This window comes from Echinops telfairi, unplaced genomic scaffold (genome assembly GCF_000313985.2).
Source record: "Echinops telfairi isolate 266 unplaced genomic scaffold, ASM31398v2 ScPeMD7_7420;HRSCAF=8458, whole genome shotgun sequence".
In the NCBI taxonomy this organism is placed as follows: domain Eukaryota; kingdom Metazoa; phylum Chordata; class Mammalia; order Afrosoricida; family Tenrecidae; genus Echinops; species Echinops telfairi.
In genome coordinates this window covers 22,191,296-22,209,604 of record NW_022111320.1, presented here as the reverse complement: position 1 = coordinate 22,209,604, position 18,309 = coordinate 22,191,296, and the positions used below count along the sequence as shown (strand labels likewise).

Below are 18,309 nucleotides of genomic sequence, written 5' to 3'. Positions count from 1 at the left end.
TCGGGACACAGTTTTTAGTATCACAGCGTAGGGGAGTGGTGGTGGTGGTGGCTCTTGCCAGGTGTCCTTCAGTCAGTTCCAACTCACAGTGACCCTCGGTTCAACAGAACGAAGCCCTGCCCCACCCCGTGCCACTCTCACCGTTGTGTTTGTTTGTCCGAGCCCATCAATACAGCCACTATGACGATCCATCCTGTGGAAGGTCTTCCTCCTTTCCTTTGCTCCACTTCTATACCAGGGCAGGTGGAAGCCAGAGGTATTGCAAACATCCTACTGTGTGCAGGACACCTCCTGCCACACAACAGAAAATCATTCAGCCAAGTTGTTTTAGGTAGCACCGTATCGTAATAGTACCATGATTTTTAAAAGAAAATATGATTTCAGAGGCTTGACGCTGACTAATCCCTTCTCCCCAGACCTTTGTTATGAGTGATTGGGTAAGAATGGAATTGCCTGGATATAACCAAGGTTTGGTTTGGATCGTTCTAGACCCCTCCTTCAATTAGCAAAGCCTGAACATTTCCAAACAGAGCAAAACCTCATACAAGTGATCTGACTCAATTTTCTCACATGGAGGGGTGGAAGGGTGGCCAGTGCCAAGAAGTTCATGGGAGATTTCATCTTTTCATTCCAGTTTTCCTTGAACTTTAAAAGTTCTCTCATATAGTGTGCCCAGTGATGAGGGCATTCAGAAAGGACACATGATAACAATAGTAAAATAAGTACTTGAATAATTGCGACGTTTTCATGCAAACATATGGCACATTCTCAAGGCAGCGTACTTGATTGAGACATTTTGAAAAGGCTGAAAGCTGGAGGGAAAAAGGCATAATTATTTTATTGAAAACCATTTGAAAGCTTCAGATTAGATACTTCTAAGGAGACTATTGTATTGCTTTTCTCTCTTTTGTGGGAGTTGGGGAGGGATGAGGTGGTTGTACACACCATAAGGAAATCAAAGATCAGGATCGCATTCATTACTCTGAGCACGGAACAAAGCATGATCTGACCTTGGCTTAAGAGCTTTCCCTTTTAATTGAGATGGAGAGCTTGCGGACAAATGCACATATTAAGCATTTGTTTTCAATGGTGTGCTTTAAACAAAATCACTGTGTTTTTTTAAAAAATTTAAAGTAAAATTCAGCAATGTTGTTTGTAATGATAGCAAGGTTGTCCCTGTGTGTGTATATTATCATCAATAATCTTGTTTATAGAAAAAGAAATGAGAATGGTACCTGGTGCCAAGTCCTAATTCTTATTCACTGGACCCAGTCATTTAGAGCTGTTCTCAAAATATCTTGCTAGGATGGATCCCAAATAAGAAAAAGGGTCCAAAATGGTGTTGGAAAGCTCTCTGTTCTGATAAAAACTAGTTAATAAAATATTTCTAGACCAGAAGAAAAGTGTTTTAATATATTGTAGACATTGGTTGCATATAAATGGCTGCAAAGTGAACTACTATATTTGTCCTCCCATATTGAATTTTATAATGTTATAAAATATACTTATAGAGATAATATAAACATATAGATGCACACATATATACTAAATGAAACAAAATGAAGTGTATATATGTATCTGTGGTATTACACACATATGTACTTATATCTATATGTTTATATGTCTGTCTATCTATCTATGTCTGCATTACCTGTATGGTGGTGACTGATATGTGTCTCATTTGAACTCGATCTCTAATTTCTAGCATTGTTATGAGCTCCTGGAATCCTCATCCCTCGCCCTTTCATAAATACCTGTCTGCAGAAATGCGTTGGTACTAAGAATCAAGAGCATGTGACTCGTGGGCTTCTTGTGTGAATTACACTTGGTTTGCTTTCACTGTTCCTAGAACATTAATAAGCTCCTTTGTCTTTTGGGTTTCAGTGGATTGTGTAACAAAGTCTTAATCACCATGTAGACACTCAATGATTACATATTATTGCAATAATATGTACTACATATTATTCTTTTTTTATTAGAGTAAAGCAGTCCTTTCACCTGATACTATATATTTTAGAATATGGCTCATGATTAAAAAAACTAAGATTAATAAAATATATCTTTCAAGCAAGAATAAGACAAGCAATGATTTGAAAACATTAAGGCGCCCGATAGTCATGCATCTACTAAATGAAATTAAAATGAGGCATCTTTCGCTAGCACAATTGTCTTGGCTCTTCAATCCACTACAGTTGAGTTGATTCTGATGCATAGCAACCCCATAGGATGGAGTAGATCTTCCCCCACAAGATTTACAAGGTTAAAATTTACGGATGAAACTACCACATCTTTCTGCTACAGCATGGCTGGTGAATTTGAACTTCTGACAACCAAGCTAAATACTAAATATTTGGCAGAGTGAAACCAGCCCCACATACAAACACAAATCTCCACTGGTCTGTAACACATTACCATCTTTCCATTTTTTAAAATTATTAATCATTTTATTGGGAGCTCTTACAAATATCATTCCATTCCATAGTTCGATCATATCAAAAAATCAAGCAGTATTGTATAATTGCTACCACAATCAGTTTCAAAACATGTTCTGTCTTCTTGAACTCCTTGATACCAGCTTCCCTTGATCCCCTTACTCCCCAACCCTACCCTGATTGATTTATTTATTTTTAGATGTATTTATTCCCTATAGCCTCCCCTCCCCCACACCCCTTGCTTCTCAGACACCTAAGCCAATGAGTTGTCAAAAGGGTTTTTATTCCAAGTTTTCCTTACATAACGGCTTCATCCTAGTAAAGGCAAGCAAAGAATCTTGGATTTGACCTTTATCCAGATGTCTTTCATCCATCCTCCTTCAAATACTATCTGCATAGAAAGCTATTCTAGATTGAGCTGTTTTCTCTCGGCCAGGTCCTATCCGGAGATACCAACAAGCACTGGCACCCTCGTGAATTCATTGCTCCCTGTATATGTTGTTTCACCCATTTCCCTTCAATGTCATCCTGTTATGTAAGGGAATGTCACCTGTGGGAACTGCACCTTCAAGTCCTTCTGATAGACTTCCAAATGGCAGTCCTATATTTTAAAGAGTTTAGAGTATTTCTCTAAACTGCTCTCATCTTGTTAAGTGTCTGATGAAAATCATATGAACTAGCTATACATTTTTGTTTGCAGTCTCTGGCATAAGTCATTTCTACCCATAGCCAGCAGCTCTCTTTTCATCTGAATATCACCTTCAAAGGATTAGGAGCCCTTGTGGCATAGTGATTATGCTTCGGACCCCAATCCGCAAGGTCAACTGCTTGGAAACAGCCAGCCACTTTGCAGGAGGGTTCCCCAAGTCCTAGAGGGTCATTATGAGTTGGAATCAGCTCAATGGCAGGAAGTTTGGTTTTGAGCCCTGGAAGGGACTGAAAGGGATGTTATGTTGGTGGCTTAGTGATAGAATTCTTACTTGTGTGAGAGATCTGAGCTCAATTTTGGACCAGTGCATCTCATGTCCAACCACCACTCATTCGTTAATGGGGGCTTGCATGTTGCTACAATGCTGACCAGGTCTCAGTGGAGCTTTCAGACTAAGGAATACTAGGAAGAAAGACTCTTTTACTTCCAAAAATTAGCCAATGAGCCCCCAATGGATGACAACAGTATCATTGACAACTGATCCTGAGAATGGCCTGCAACCAAAAGCATTTTGTTCTCTTGGGCATGGGGTGACCATCAGTCGGGGGCCAATTCAACCGTCGCTGACAAAAACAAGGGCTAAGAAATGAAAACCTCGCGTTTGCACTCCTTGCTTCACTTTTTAAAGAACGCTTTCAGGAAGAACTGCTTAGCACTTGATCTTTTCCTCTGCCCAGGCTCTGAGCTCACGGCACCCTGTCTTAACCTCTGTCATCTCGCCTTCCTTACTGCTGCCAACACGGATGCCAGTACCTGCTGGGCATGCTTCTGCAGTTGCTGACATAAATGCCTCTTCGTGCTGAATAGACCCGGGGCCAGTCAATGCTTTCTTTCTCTTTAGGTCTTCAGCAGCTGTCACTCAAACTAATTGCTTGTGTTCAGTTGTAATTGCATCTCGATTGGAAGAAATCATAGAATATAGAAAGACTGCCTTTCCCTGACTTGGAAACCAATGGTCACCTATCCTAGCTCTATTAGGAAATTGTTGTTTGCTCTCCCAGACATCCATCATACTTCTTTCAGTTCTCCCAGTTCTTTCTTTCCATCTCTCCTGGAAACACATAAAAATCAGTCATTCATACCCCCTTTTTTTTGCAGAAAAACCTGCCATCTCTCCAGGCTTTATTTCCATATGCCCTTATTTCAGAGCATTCTTTGTTCCACCAAATATTAATCATATTTCAAGCAGAGAATATCAACTTTATCAAAACAGATGCCTGAACCGTTTGCAGTTATGTGTTTCTTTCTAATTATGGTCAATTCTTCACAGCTTCTTACTGCTCACAGGGGTCAATCAAAAGTAAATAGTAGTATAGAAAAGCCAGTTAATTTTTGCTTTCCAATGGGTGTGTATATTTTTGTGTGATGGCATTTTGAAAATTTAAGCATCTTTTCATTCATCCACAAATTGCCATTTATGAGAGAGAGAAAAAACATGAGCTGCAGGATTTAAATCTATAAGAAACTTGCCAAAAGAAAGAATCAAAAACTACAAAACATGGTTAAAGTTAAATGACAATGACAGGAAAAGATGCATCTAGAATATGACGAACATTTAAAAGAAAAACATTAAAATGAGGCATTGTGTAATTCTGGCGCTTTTGTTGCTTTTGTCTCAGCACATTATGGTTGCTCATGAAATGGTTATCAGAACTGTCTTAGTTTTTGTGAGTTCATGAGTATGTAGAATTTCAGGGTTTTTAGTGCATATACAGACATAACCGTGGCCTATGAGTTCTCAGTAATGATGAGGAATTGTATCGTGGTTGCCGCGTTATGTTGTTGTTGTTCTTGTAAACATCGCTCGGTCCTTCACCATCCTCACAACTGTTGTAACCTTTGATCCCATTATTGCAGCCACTGAGCCAATGCAACTTGTTGAGGGCCTTCCTCCTGTTTACTTCCACTTCCCCTTTACCAAGCATGATGTGCTTCCCTGAAGACTGATCTCGCCTGAGAACGCGTCCAAATTATAGGAGACAAAGACTCACCATCTTCTATGACAGGGACCTTCTGCCTGTACTTCTCCCAAGACAGATTTGTTGTTTTTTCTGGAAGTCCATGGTACTTCAATATTCTTCACCGGCACCACAATTCAAATGCATCGTTTCTTCTCCCATCTCCCATAGTCATTGTCCAACTTTTGCATGCATGAGAGATGACTGAAAATACCATGGCTTGGGTCAATTCCATTACACTTCCTATCTAATCTAAAGCGAGCGACATGGCTTTCTACATGGGGGACTTTTGTATGACTTCCCTACAGCATCAACCTGTCTGCCCACACTGCCCCATTTCACGTTCTGATTCTTCTCACTGAGATCTGAAATAGCGAGGGATTGTCAAAAAAGTATTTCGCTTACCATTCAGGTTCTTACATGCAGAGTTCATACATGTCCCCCAAGACATACATGTTTGACATGTCTCTGTGATCAGCAGATGATGGCAGACCAGTTGCCTCAGTAACACACGTATCTTAGTCTCATTAGGGTTCCCTGGAAAAAAAGCCCAATCAAAGCAGAGCCTTTGGAAAGGACATGAGAGGCCAGCAAACTTCAAGACAGAGCAGGTTATGGTGACTGTTTTGCTGGGCTTCCAAAGGAGGCATTTTTATAAATCTATATCAAGAACATAAGACTTGAAGTTTATTATAAAGATTTAAGAAAATTGAAGACCACACTGGTCAAAGTGGGGCCAGAAAAATTACACGACTGACTTCTTCTCTTCCTTCATGACATTTCATCTGCTCCTTCTTTGAGGGTAACCAGGGTTGCCCTACGAGACTTTGATTTGGAAATGTGACCCCTCCCACCAGATAACTCTGATCAAACATTTTTTTGTGCTCAAAACTCAGGGACCATTTAGAGAGAATATAATTTGATTCCCTCAAAGATGCCCAGATTGCCTTTTGACATGGTGTAAATTAATGAGCACAAAGTTATTTGGGGAAGTGTTAGCAAAATAGCAACACCTGCTTCAGAATTACATAGACCTACATAGAGGCTATGTTGAAAAACAATAGTTTTATATTTTTATATTTTTTATTTAGCAAGAACTTCTATGCTTTTGTAGCAATACTTTGTTACTTATACACAACAAAGTGCAGACATTGGTCAAGTTGCTTTCCCTGCTGAATAACGGGGAACTGGTTCCTCCCTTCCTCACAGAGTCATGATGGTACTCCAAAGATGAACAGTATCCATGAGGAGTAGCTCCACCCTGAATCTATCCTACTGCTCATATACAGCACAATGCCGTCATCAACGGTCGTCGTGGCAACAGTGAAACCATACCTGTATTTAAAAAGACAAAATAATGTTTCTCTCTTATAAGAGGGATCTATTGTCAGGGTAACCCAGCCCCTAACACATCATCATGGGTCTGGTAGGCCCAATTGTATAGCGATAATAAATAAAGATTATAGTAAAGTCATAGAGAGCATGAGAGATTGATAAGAGATCGAAATAAGGGAGTCAGACACAATTCATGGTAGCAATGCTCACCTCAATCTCACTTGGTGGTCCACGTGGAGAGAGAGAGGTGGGAGGAGGACAAGGGGAAAGGGACCAGGGGAGCTAGGACAGGAGAGGAGGGGGGAACCAATGAGAGGCCAGGAGGGGAGCCCCAGAGAGAGAGCTCTTTATTGCTAACCCAGGCCTATATACCTTTGGGGGAGTGCAAGCCCACTAATTACAGATAAAGACATACATCACAGGAAGGGGTTGCACTATAGGTTATACAGCAATGAGAGGGGGGCAATCTAGGGGTATGCACGCAATAGGAAGAGGAGGGATTGGGGTATACATGTGACAAGATGGGCAGATCCTAGATTTAGGATGGCAGCTTGACTTTGGATGTCACTGAACCAGTTTGACCTGTTATCTGGACCTCCATAGAAACCATTATTAGTAGGGTGTAAACCCCACCTACAGAGACCAAGCTAATGGTCTCAAGCCTTTAGGAAGAAGTAGCCCAATGTCCTTAGCAGCAGGGAACAGGCCTAACCATGATGGGACCAGACAGTCGTCTGGCAGCTGACTGCCTTCAGGGAAGTAACTTGACAATTATTTACCATTATCTGCAAGCTGTGTTCTAAGTCCAACATATTTGGGGGAGATGACTCAGGAGTAATCTTTCTGTTTCCCACAATATATGATATTTATTATTCATCAGCTTGGAAATTGAAATTCCTTTTTACTCCTCAGTATGTCTATCTGGAGCAGAGATTAAATGGATTTGTTATGTTCTCAGTATATCTACATTTGTGCAACTAGCAATGATTCTGAATTGGTGACAAGATAGTGGAAGCAAACCAATTGCTTTGCTAAATAACTTGTAACAGAACACAAAGTATGTAAATGGAAAGCAGCTGTTATCTTTTGGTGTGTGCTATCAAGCTGATGGCTATGAGGGGCAGGGCAAGGAAACATGTGGCTTTGTGAAGATTGATTCTCCACAGGCCTTTTCCATTGAGAGCCACTGTGAGTGGATGCATTGAACTTTGGTAAGTCTGCCTGAAGGTGGTGGATGCACATACTACTTCTCAAATTGCTGGGCTTACATTGTCATCTAGTGTAACGAGCAGTAGATTCCTCATGTGGGTCCAGATGGCAGTTTCCCACATTTCCTGTCTTGTCCTGTGACTGTAGAGTACCGCTCAGGGTAGTTCTCTCTGCCAAAGAGAAGATTGAAGTTCACCAGACCAACCTCTGAACCTATTGCAGGCCAGCCGTTTGTGAATCCTGATGGAACGCCTGCAATATACAACCCACCCACCAGCCAGCAGCCCCTGCGGAACACGATGGTGGGGCCGTCTCCTCAGCACCCGCAGCAGCAGCCCTCTCCTCAGCCTCAGCATCAGCAGGTCCAAACGTCACAGCCACAAATGGCGGGCCCACTGGTCACTCAGGTTAGTAGGGAAAACAGGGCGCGGACATACCCAAAGATGAAGACTGCATGCTTCAGAGCAGTGGTGCACCAGGGAGAGGGTACACTTCCTACAGGTGTCACTGCATCCACTCATGCCTTGTCAGTGACAGCTGACAGCTTAGCATCCTTTGTTTGCCAGTTGACAAGATTTCATCTGAATCTTTAAGTTCAGATAAAAATCTATATCCAATCCTATGACTTGCACTGAAAGGGGTATGACTCATTTGTTAGTTAAGTATAAATGCTGGCTGTATATATCAAGAAACCTTTATCTTGAGGCTAAACTCAAAATAGCATCCAGTCTTTTGTATCTTCTTCGCCACCCATTCCCATCACAGTCCAAGTGCTCATACCTCTGGGTCCGAATTGATCTCTTTATTGGTGGGAAGAACAGTTAACTCCAAGGCTTGCCCAGCTGTTCAAATGCCTTGTAGAGGAATGTAGATCCATACTCTTTTCTTGTGTTGTTATTTGTGTCCAGTGAGTTCCCACTTGTGGCAACCCCATATGTTCAGAGTAGAATTACTCCATAGAGCGTTCAAGGCTATAACCTTCTAGGAGGAAACCATCCAGGCCACCTCCCATGGAGATGCTCAGTAAGGTCCAACCACTAACTTTTGGGCTGAGTGCTGAGCCTGTGACGTCACTCAGAGTTTCCTGGGTTACGGATAGAATAAAAAGAGAAAATCCAGAGATCTAATGTGGCCCAGTATGAATCACTTGCTAATGTGTGTTTTGGTTTTGTTTTGGTTTTTCTTTAATTCTTAGTCCCTGAGAAACATTTTTATACCCAGAGAGTCTATCTGCCACTGCTGCCATCAAAAGTATGACTATACTTCTTTTCTTTCTTTAAATGGTGGTATGTAACAAAATTTTTGTCATTTCAACATGTCTTACATGTGCAATTCCATGACATTAATTATAGTCAATGTGCTGTTCAACCACCACCATTGTCTTGTCTAGCAGCAGGGGCCAGTGTGTGTTCACGGTGCAGAAATGAGCCTTCCCTGCAGGCTGACTGGCTCTGGTTCCCCTGACCGTGATTTCACTTGGTGGCTGATGGCTCTCTCTGGAGCACACTAAACTGAGAGAACCTTTGAGGGACAGTGACGTGCTTCCAATAACACAGCCTTTCTGTGAGATGCAACAGTGCTTTCTTGTTACCTGATCAGCTTTTTCTTTCCTCTAGTCTGTCCAGGGGCTGCAGGCTTCCTCTCAGTCAGTGCAATATCCAGCAGTCTCTTTTCCTCCCCAGCATCTCCTGCCTGTGTCTCCAACGCAGCACTTCCCTGTGGTACTGTATTACATGTGTATGACTTGTCCCTGTGAGAACATATGCTCTAGTTGTACTACTTTCTTGCACAGGGCTGGCAGACGCAGGGTGGGTATGCTGTGCTGACTGTGATGGGGTTGTGTATAAATGTCTCCTCCATGAACGTTGCAGCCCATCTCTGCAAAATGGTGATTTCCTTTCTCTCATTTGCCCTATGTTTAATGCTCACACAGTTGAGCGCCCCTCGAGGAGTGGACCGGTTAAGCAGGAAATGAATGCTCTTTGAGTTAGAATCATGAACTAGGTGGAAGGGTTTGGAAAATATTCTGAAGTCTGTACCCCTGCCACTCCAGAGCCCCTTTTTGCTCCCCGCCTCCCCCCGAATGTATTGAGTCCTTTGTCATAATGGCTTAAAGACTCAGTAAAGACCCTAATTTCAGGCCAAACCAGTGAACAAAGACTCTGTAATACAGGGAATTAAAGACCACGCAGCCTGGCGGTGTCACCAGGTCTGGCTCCATCTTTCTCTGCAGTATTCATAAATGGCAAGGAATATGGGTGCTTCCGCCTCTCTTCAGAAGGCACGCTGTGCAGACAGATGCTGCTGGAAAGACGTTCACTTCTGCAGAACCAACCTGAGGAGCTTGTGCTCCCAAGGAAAAAGCAATCCATTCGTATCCATTGAAAGTGGGAGATTTGGATCAAATTGCTTTCCATGTAGGATCCTGAGGATGTTTAAAACCTGTTTTTTTTTAATTTAGGTTGTTGTTTTTTTGGGTTTTTTTCCCCTTGTAAAGTACTGGTCAGAGAATTGATTTCCTTTATTTATTTATTTTCTAAATTGTATTTCTTCCTTCTATCATTACTGCAAGCATGTGGCCTGTGGCTACCTGATGTCCATCCACATGACTAATGCCTTGCTGACCTCCTCCCATGTCTCTGTGATTTGCAGAGAGAAGATGTGGCAACACAGTTCAGTCAGATGAACCTGAGTCGGCAGTCCTCAGGAGAGACCCCTGAGCCCCCCTCAGGTCCTGTCTACCCATCATCCCTCATGCCACAACCAGCCCAACAACCAAGCTATGTCATCGCCTCCACTGGCCAGCAGCTCCCACCAGGGGGCTTCTCAGGCTCTGGAACACCCATCCCCCAACAAGTCCTCCAGCCCCCTCCCCCACCACAGGGATTTGTGCAACAGCCTCCACCTGCACAGGTATGTGTGCTTTTCCCCTCACACCTGCGACATGTAGCTGATTTGTGGGGCCTTTTCACCTCCATGCCGAAGCCCTTGTGGGTACACTTTGGTCTGCTCAATTCAAAGTTAGCTTCAAACCCACCAGCCACTGTGAAGGAGAAAGATGAGGCTATCTGCTCCCATAAAGACTTACAGCCTCAGCAACCCCAGTTAGGGTCTTAAGGAGCCCTGGCAGCATAGGGTTATGAGTTTGGCTGGGATCCCCATGGTCAGCAGGGAGAAACCACCACGGGCAGCTCCTGGGGGAAAGACTGGGCTTTCTGCTTCCATACACAGTCTCTGAAACCCACAGGGTATCGCTATGAGTCATCATTGACTCAATGGTGGTGAGAGAGTAATGGTAGCATAATGAGTTACATGTTAGGCTGCTAACCACAAGGGGAGCAGTTGAACCCACTAGCCACTTGGTGGGGAAATGATGAGGCTGGCTGCTCCAGCAAAGATCTACAGTCCCGGAAACCCAACAGAGCAGCAGGTCTACTTTGTCTAAACAGGGTTGCTATGAATGAGAATCCAATCTATTGCAGTGAGTTTCGGTTCTTCTGTTTGATGGATCAGAATTAGTTCTAGGGCAGTGGTTGGGTGAGTTGATGTCTGTCTTCCATGCAGACCATTGCAGGTCAATCTGCCATGCCCATCGGACTCCTCTTGATGTTTTTCATGGCCAGGGCCTGGTCTGTGCTTCTGTTCATCCATATAGGCAAAGTCTTGGAGCTCAGAGAGTAAGTGTAATGAAGGTGACCCAACTCTCTGTGATTCAAAAGGGGATATCCAATTTTTTCAACTGCTCCTAAAGAGACCACAGGGAAGCTTTCCTGTAAATACAAAGTGCTACTGAGGGGACAGCTAGGAATTTCCTTGGGGAAAGGATGGGCCTGCACCTCGGAGACTTTTGACCCTCTCTTGCTGCTGCTAGTGAAAAAGCACTCTTTTCCTTTTTTGTCAATTCATAAGCATTTTCTGGAGTTAATCTGGTGCTCCAGTGCTGCGATGAATATAAAGGAGGAAGGTAAGCTGATAGCCAGTGTCCTTTCCTCTCCCTAGGGGAGAGCAGGGCTCACTTGTGCTCTCCCTGGTAGCCATTAATCATATTTAATTGACTTGAGCATGTAAGACACCACAGATCACTGATTTTTACTGTCTTCTCAAAGACTGATTATGTGTTACTGTTCACCACCAAACATCGCTGGTACTCTCCTGGGTACCCCTTGCAGAATATTGGAAGTGATTACTGTCAAGATGCAAAATGCACAGAGGTGTTTTCTGGCCTATTTTCAAGCCACATATATCCCAAGTAAATCTCATCCTAATTATGAAGCATTGCATCAGACAAGCTACATAAAGTGCAGTATCACTTTTCTGGCATGGCTTTCACTGTCTTAACATCTTGAATAAATTGTTTCTTTTTACCTGTCACACAAGACCAGGCAATGATTCTCACTCAGTAGTTCATTTTAGTTTGAGTGATTAATTAATAATTCAGAATATTATATTCTCTATAATATCTCCTCTAAAATATCTCGTTGCTAGTAGAACATTTAGGAGATGTTAAAAAATAATGTAAATCACAGGAGAAGGGGCTTTATTAATACATTAATTATTTGGTTAATAATTCAAGCACTTCAAGTGTCATTATCAGGATGAAATAATTTTAATTATTTAGCTAAATAACATCTAAGTATTTTACCCATTTCCGTTGTGAAGGACAAGAGATGATAGAATCCTTCATTTAAGTCTTAAAAAAAAAAATGGAAGAAAGAAAGGAAAAATCCTTTGAGGAGGAAGGGATTTCAATATTGGTACATTGCAAGAGAAAGGCAATTCAGAACCCCGAGGGTGCCCACGTCAGAATCACTTTCACCCCCCCCCTTCAGTGCGTTTACACATAGAAAAACAAGGAAAGGAATAAGAAAAACATAAAACAAAACCAGATGTTCATGGATCATGCTCAGTCTAGGCATCTGTGAAGTTATATTTTATGGCCTCACAGATAGTTTGTGCTTGTCTCCTAAGCTAACAGTTGGAGGGGCAGACTTTCCCAGTAGTACCACGGAAAATCGTTCCAATGATCTGCTCCTTAGTTGTAAGGGTTGCAACTAAGAAAACTCCATTGAGTGTTCTACTTTGTAACACAGGGTCGCAGTGCATCGGAATCCTTTTGGGGGCAGTGGGTTTGATTTGGGGGTTGTTGTGTCTGTTTCGGACCTACTTTTGTCTCCTCTTAAATACTTTTACAAACAGCAAGGGGTGGAAGACTACACAACAACAAAAAAGCACTCATGGCTCATGATCTCTCTGGGCATCCGTGAAATGCATGTGAGCGAAAGGAAAACATATAGTAAATAATGTATATAGTGATTTTAAATGTAGCAACCATTTTAAAACTTTATCGAACAATTGTTAAAAGAGCTCACTTGAGATGTAGCTCATGACTATATCATAAAAGCATTAAAGGTATGCAGAGAATGACCCTGTTTTAAAAGCTTTGACGAAAACAAAACAACAACAATAACAAAAAAGCTTGGAAAATCTTTTTTCTTTTTTTTCTTTCTTGGCTCTTTATGCATGTGTTCTGAATACTTTCTTAAAGCAGGAAGCACGTGAACAAAGCAAACAGGGATTTAGAGAAGGCAAGTGGAAAAATGCTATTTTTTTCCATTTTTTATTTATTTATTTTATTTTCTAATCCACTCATCAATTTCTATTCTCCATATTTTAATACTCGTGTTGTTCTTATTAGGTGCCACCGAGTTCCCTTCCCACCTCCACCCTCCTCGGCATCCTCACGTTTAATGGGCCAAACACTGCTTCTCCTGGCACCATCCCCATGGTCAGTTGGGAATTGGATACTTGTGAGTCAAGGGGTATAGATCACCAGGCCTTTCTGATTGGTCCATCTTAGTCTAGAAGCTCCTCTGAAATCTGTTTAGTATCATAGCAACACGCAAGTTCTCTACCATAGTCAGTCAAACACACATGTTTTATGCCTTGGGGTGTTCCCCCCCTTTCTCACCAGCCTCCTCCCACAGGGTCTTATCTTCCTGATTCTTCAAAAATACCTCTTAGCTCAGTTCAGGTTCCTTTCTCAGTTGAGAGTATCTGTCTTAGAAAGTCTTTAACAAACGTAAATCTATTCCCTCCGTTTCAGGCTTCTAACTCTGTGGGGAGGCTAACTCTGTTTACTCTGTCTAACTCTGTTTGTCAGCTCTGAGGGAAGGTCCTTATCTCCTTTCAACATCTGTGAGCTTCACATCCCTCAGAGATCTGCACCTGTCTTGGCCACAATCATCACCTGAGTCTAGGAGGTTCTCAACACAGGGATGCTGGTTTCAAAAGGCACTCTTTGCTCCCAGTTCTATCTTGGTGCTTCTGAGATCTCTCTGATCTCTGCTCACTTGTTTGGTCTCTTTTGTTTCTTAAAAGCTATCGACTCAAGATACAACCTAATCCTGTTTAATATTTTCTGATTCATTAAAATAATGACCTCAAAATCTTCCTCCTTAACATCAATCACACAGGTGAGGATTTACAACACCTGAGATAATTACAGCAGACCTGAAAATGGAAAATAATGATATACACTATGCAATCTATAATAATGAGGCATCTTATTTATTTAAAAATATATGTGCAGATCTAGTATTTTAAACTGTCTCCAGCAAGCCCTGGTGATTGTAGGTGGCTGTTGCTGCATTTCAAACAATCATAATGCAGTGGTCTAAAATGAAAAAAGACAACAACCATTGTATTGATCAGGATTCAGTCAGTGAGTTCTGCATAGTAAAGCGATTGATCAGGATTCGGTCAGGGTGTGTTCTGCATAGTATTTTCTGAGTTGGTTAGACTGGAGCTTATTCCCACACCTGGAACTTTGTGGGCTGACTCTCGCCTTCTCTTCAGGGCATTTCTCCGCAGCAAGAGAGGACGGACTTCTTTATCTAAAGGCTGGGTTTATCTAAAGCAGCAGTTCTCAACCTGTGGGTTGCCACCCCATTGGGGGTTGAAAGACCCTTCCACAGGGCTCGCCCAATTCACAACAGTAGCAAAATTACAGTGATGAAGTAGCAACGAAAGTAATTTAAGATTGTATGGTTGGGAGTCACCACAACATGAGAACCACTGATCTAAAGGTGGGTTTCCCTCCCGCAGAGTAAGCTGCACCCTCTTTGCATGGCGCAAATAAAATGGCAGTGCCGGCTCAGTTTTGAGGGCTTGGGGCATAGATTTCCCCTTTTCACGGAAGGAGTAGCACACCCGTACATCCGTGCAGAGGGGGTAGATTTGGGGAGGGTTTTTACAGGCATATAAGATGGCCTACTCTATCTTCGCTTCATAGTGTTTTTAAACATTTCCATTACATACAGTTCTCAATCCCTGTTGCTCTCTTCTTCCCCAGATGTCCGTGTATTATTACCCATCTGGTCAGTACCCTACCTCAACCACACCGCAGTACCGGCCCATGGCCTCCCTTCAGTACAGTGCTCAGCGGAACCAGCAGATGCCACAGACAGCACAGCAAGCAGGTACTTGGGATCTCTTTCCTGTTTGCTCTTCTAACTTGGTGCAGGTGCTTTCGTAGCTGTCCTCACTGAACAAACGAGTATCCAACCTTAGCCTTTTAAATCGCCTCATCTCTCTTATTCTAGGCAGAAAACAAAGCACTTGATTTGTATGTGGAACAATACAAGGTACAAGACAATGGTGTCCAGGCGTGCATTCTAAACACAACTCTGATACATTTCCATTATTTCTGTAAATCTTCTTCCTTTATTTTTAATAGGACAGTCACAGTCCCATATCCTTTAATCCATGCTCCCCGCCACCCCCTAAAATTGAAAACAACAACAACAACAAGTGACTTTTTACATCCAAGTGAGGTCTTTCCCTGGTTCCAAGGGTAGCAAGTCCGGATCTGTTAAATCTGTGGCATCCTAAAACCCGCTGTCTTTGAAAGAAGTCCATGCCAGTGCAGCCGACCTTGAGTCCGGGTTCATGTTCCGGAGGAGGACCAGCACCACAGCGTCCTGCCCAGAGCCTGGCATCCTCTGTGCAGTGGGAAGGGGGGCCGATACACTGTCCGAGAGTGAGTAGCAGGTCTCACAGTGAACCGGTCTCTTTCCCTACTGTGTCACCCTCCTAGTGGAATGCCATTGCCCAGAAGACAGCAGGAATCCAGCAGGGCTGCGCGACTTGTGCTGGGGGCAGGGTTGTGTCATTCCTGCTGACCAAACGGCGGGGGGTGGAGGGGGGTGGGGGGTGGATGCTAATTGTCATGCTGAAGATCACCTGACTGGGAGAAGCTGCCTTCTGTAAGTAGGTCATGCAAAAGAACACGTGCTCTCTGCTGCCACTCATCCAAGCCCGCTCCATGATCTGATTTCTGCACTGACTCCGCACACAAATCCATCAAATATGTGAGAGTCAGCACATGTAATATATGCATGGTATGCACATTTCTTATAAGTCATGACAACAGACAGATCCCCTTTCAGAGATTCATATCAATAGCACACATTCACAGTGCCGATGCTGATATTGCGAGCATTTTGTCAGCTGGGGGAAGAATTACATATTTCTGTGTCATCGAGAGCTACAGGTTTTAGCTCATCTCATGGCTGATTTGAAGTCTGTGGGAGAAGATTAAAGGAAGGTACAGCAGTCAAACCTGCCATGTTTTAGTTCTGCATTGTATTAGTTGGGGCACAATATATACCGCTGGCTGGGCTTAATGCTTTTATAATAAAACCGGGTACATGCACACAAAAATTTCAAACTGCTAAGTATTTTCAGAAAAGCATTTGGCAATATTCTCTCTAGTGATTGGCAAACGGTGTTGTCTCCATCATTTGGGGTTGCCTTTGCTACCAGTGTTAATATATACTGTGCTGCTTGGTTTTTGAAATGCCATGTTTTCTTCGGTTGTTTATCAAATCATTTACTTATACTCTACCAGAGAGTGGTCAAAAGGCTCTGGTGAAGTTTTCCTTTTGGTGATGTTGTCTTTAGAAGAACAAAGATGCAGATATCTAATTATTATCATTGTGTTTTTAGTAAATTTGGTGTCATTGTGCTGTGTTGTTTGATACTGAGAGATTTCAGTCTTGCGTTAGGGGGTAGCCCCTATACAGGATTGTCTTTACAAACATGCTCTAAGTTCTGGGTATATGTGAGGAGCAAAGTTGATATGTTGGGTGATTTAAAGGGGAACAGAGTTAGATTTACAGGCCTTGGCTTTCCGAGGAGCCCTTGTGGTGTACTGGTTTGTAGTGGGTTCTACTTTGGGCTGGGAACCACAAGGTCAACAGTTTGAACCCACCTGTGACTTCACTGGAGAAAGATGAAGCCTGTCTGCTTATATTGGAAGCCCACAGGTTTACCATGACACAGAACTGGCTCCATAACAGTGAATTTGTGTTTGTTTGTTTGTTTGTTTGTTTGTTTGTGATTCCCACCCCCACCCTCACCTCCACCGTGCTTCCTGCCTTGCTATTTCTTCTCTCCACTGATGAGTGTCCATGCCAGGGAAAATATGTGTAACACATTTTTGTATTGTTTTGTAACGTGTGAATATTTAGAGCTACAGAGACACCTCCCCCCACACACCACACATCACCACGACTCCATTTTAGAAAGTCCTGCCTGTCCCCAAATTCATCTCTGTCACAAGCTGGTGGCTTTGAGATAGTCTAAGCTCCCACAGCACCATGGAAATCCCAGCTCCAGGGGAAGATAGTGGGACTCTAATGAGGAAAACCATATTTCAGAGTAGTAGTATGGTTCAAGATAGAAGAAAGAAAAATATTTCCATGTCAAGAAAATGAGTGACCGATAATGTAGTCTGCAGGGATAGGGAAATGATAAGGAACCGATTCTTCTCCTAAAAGGGACACCATTGAGACACACATGCTGATTGAGCGCTTTGAATGTGTCCTTACTGGGCGCACCACATCAGCTATACAATCCAGCACAGTAGCCACTGCCAAGGAAGTCCAGGTAGCCGCCTCACCTCCGACGGTGGCAATCCCTGAAGACACCCGCTCCTACCATTGGCAGGCCTTCTGATGGCAGACTGGAGCCACAGGGACATGGCAGATTATTCAAGCACGCACCTCTATGTTTCTGGACTACTTCATAGTGGGTATTTTTCCCCCCAATTACTTGGAAAAGTTCGACATGAAACCTTCTTTACCTTTAAGTCAACATGTCACCCCACTATTGGCATGGCCCCTGTCTGAGTTTCTAGAAATGCTCTAATAGGAATGCCATAGGTGGGTGGCTTTAATGAACAGAAATGTCGTTTTTTCAAGTTATTCCCGACTCATGGTCTGAACATTGTTGATTCCTTCTGTTTCCTCACCTCTGCTCCCATGGTGCCTTAAGGGCTCATTTTATCATGAAAAAAAGGTTTGGTGGAGGACTTAACCCCACACCAGTGGTTTCCAACCTTCCTCATGCCGCGACCCTTTCATACAGTTCCTCATGTGGTGGGGACCCCTAACCATAAGATTATTTTTGTTACTACTTCATCACTGTCATTTTGCTACTGAATTGGGCAACCCTGTGAAAGGGTCTTTCGACCCCCCAATGGGGTCGTGACCCACAGGTTGAGAACCTACACCAATATGGTCTCATTTGTGTGATAAGGAAAACCCTATTCTCAAACAATTTTCCATCCCCAAATATAAAGGTTGGGAGTCCAACACATAGGCAA

General features: G+C 42.9%; 1 protein-coding gene across 12 annotated transcripts in view; it reads left to right on the top strand.

Moving 5' to 3' along the window:
• ARPP21 (cAMP regulated phosphoprotein 21) overlaps positions 1 to 18,309 on the top strand; it is a 172,230-nt gene that overhangs the window by 103,592 nt on the left and 50,329 nt on the right. For 11 of the 12 annotated variants that reach the window (XM_045297645.1, XM_045297648.1, XM_045297641.1 and 8 more), the window contains 4 exons: positions 7,866 to 8,050; positions 9,260 to 9,364; positions 10,296 to 10,556; positions 14,995 to 15,121. In XM_045297645.1, the coding sequence (XP_045153580.1) occupies positions 7,866 to 8,050; positions 9,260 to 9,364; positions 10,296 to 10,556; positions 14,995 to 15,121 (678 nt within the window). The remainder of the gene's footprint in view (positions 1 to 7,865; positions 8,051 to 9,259; positions 9,365 to 10,295; positions 10,557 to 14,994; positions 15,122 to 18,309) is intronic. The other variant, XM_004704064.3, reaches the window with a different exon arrangement.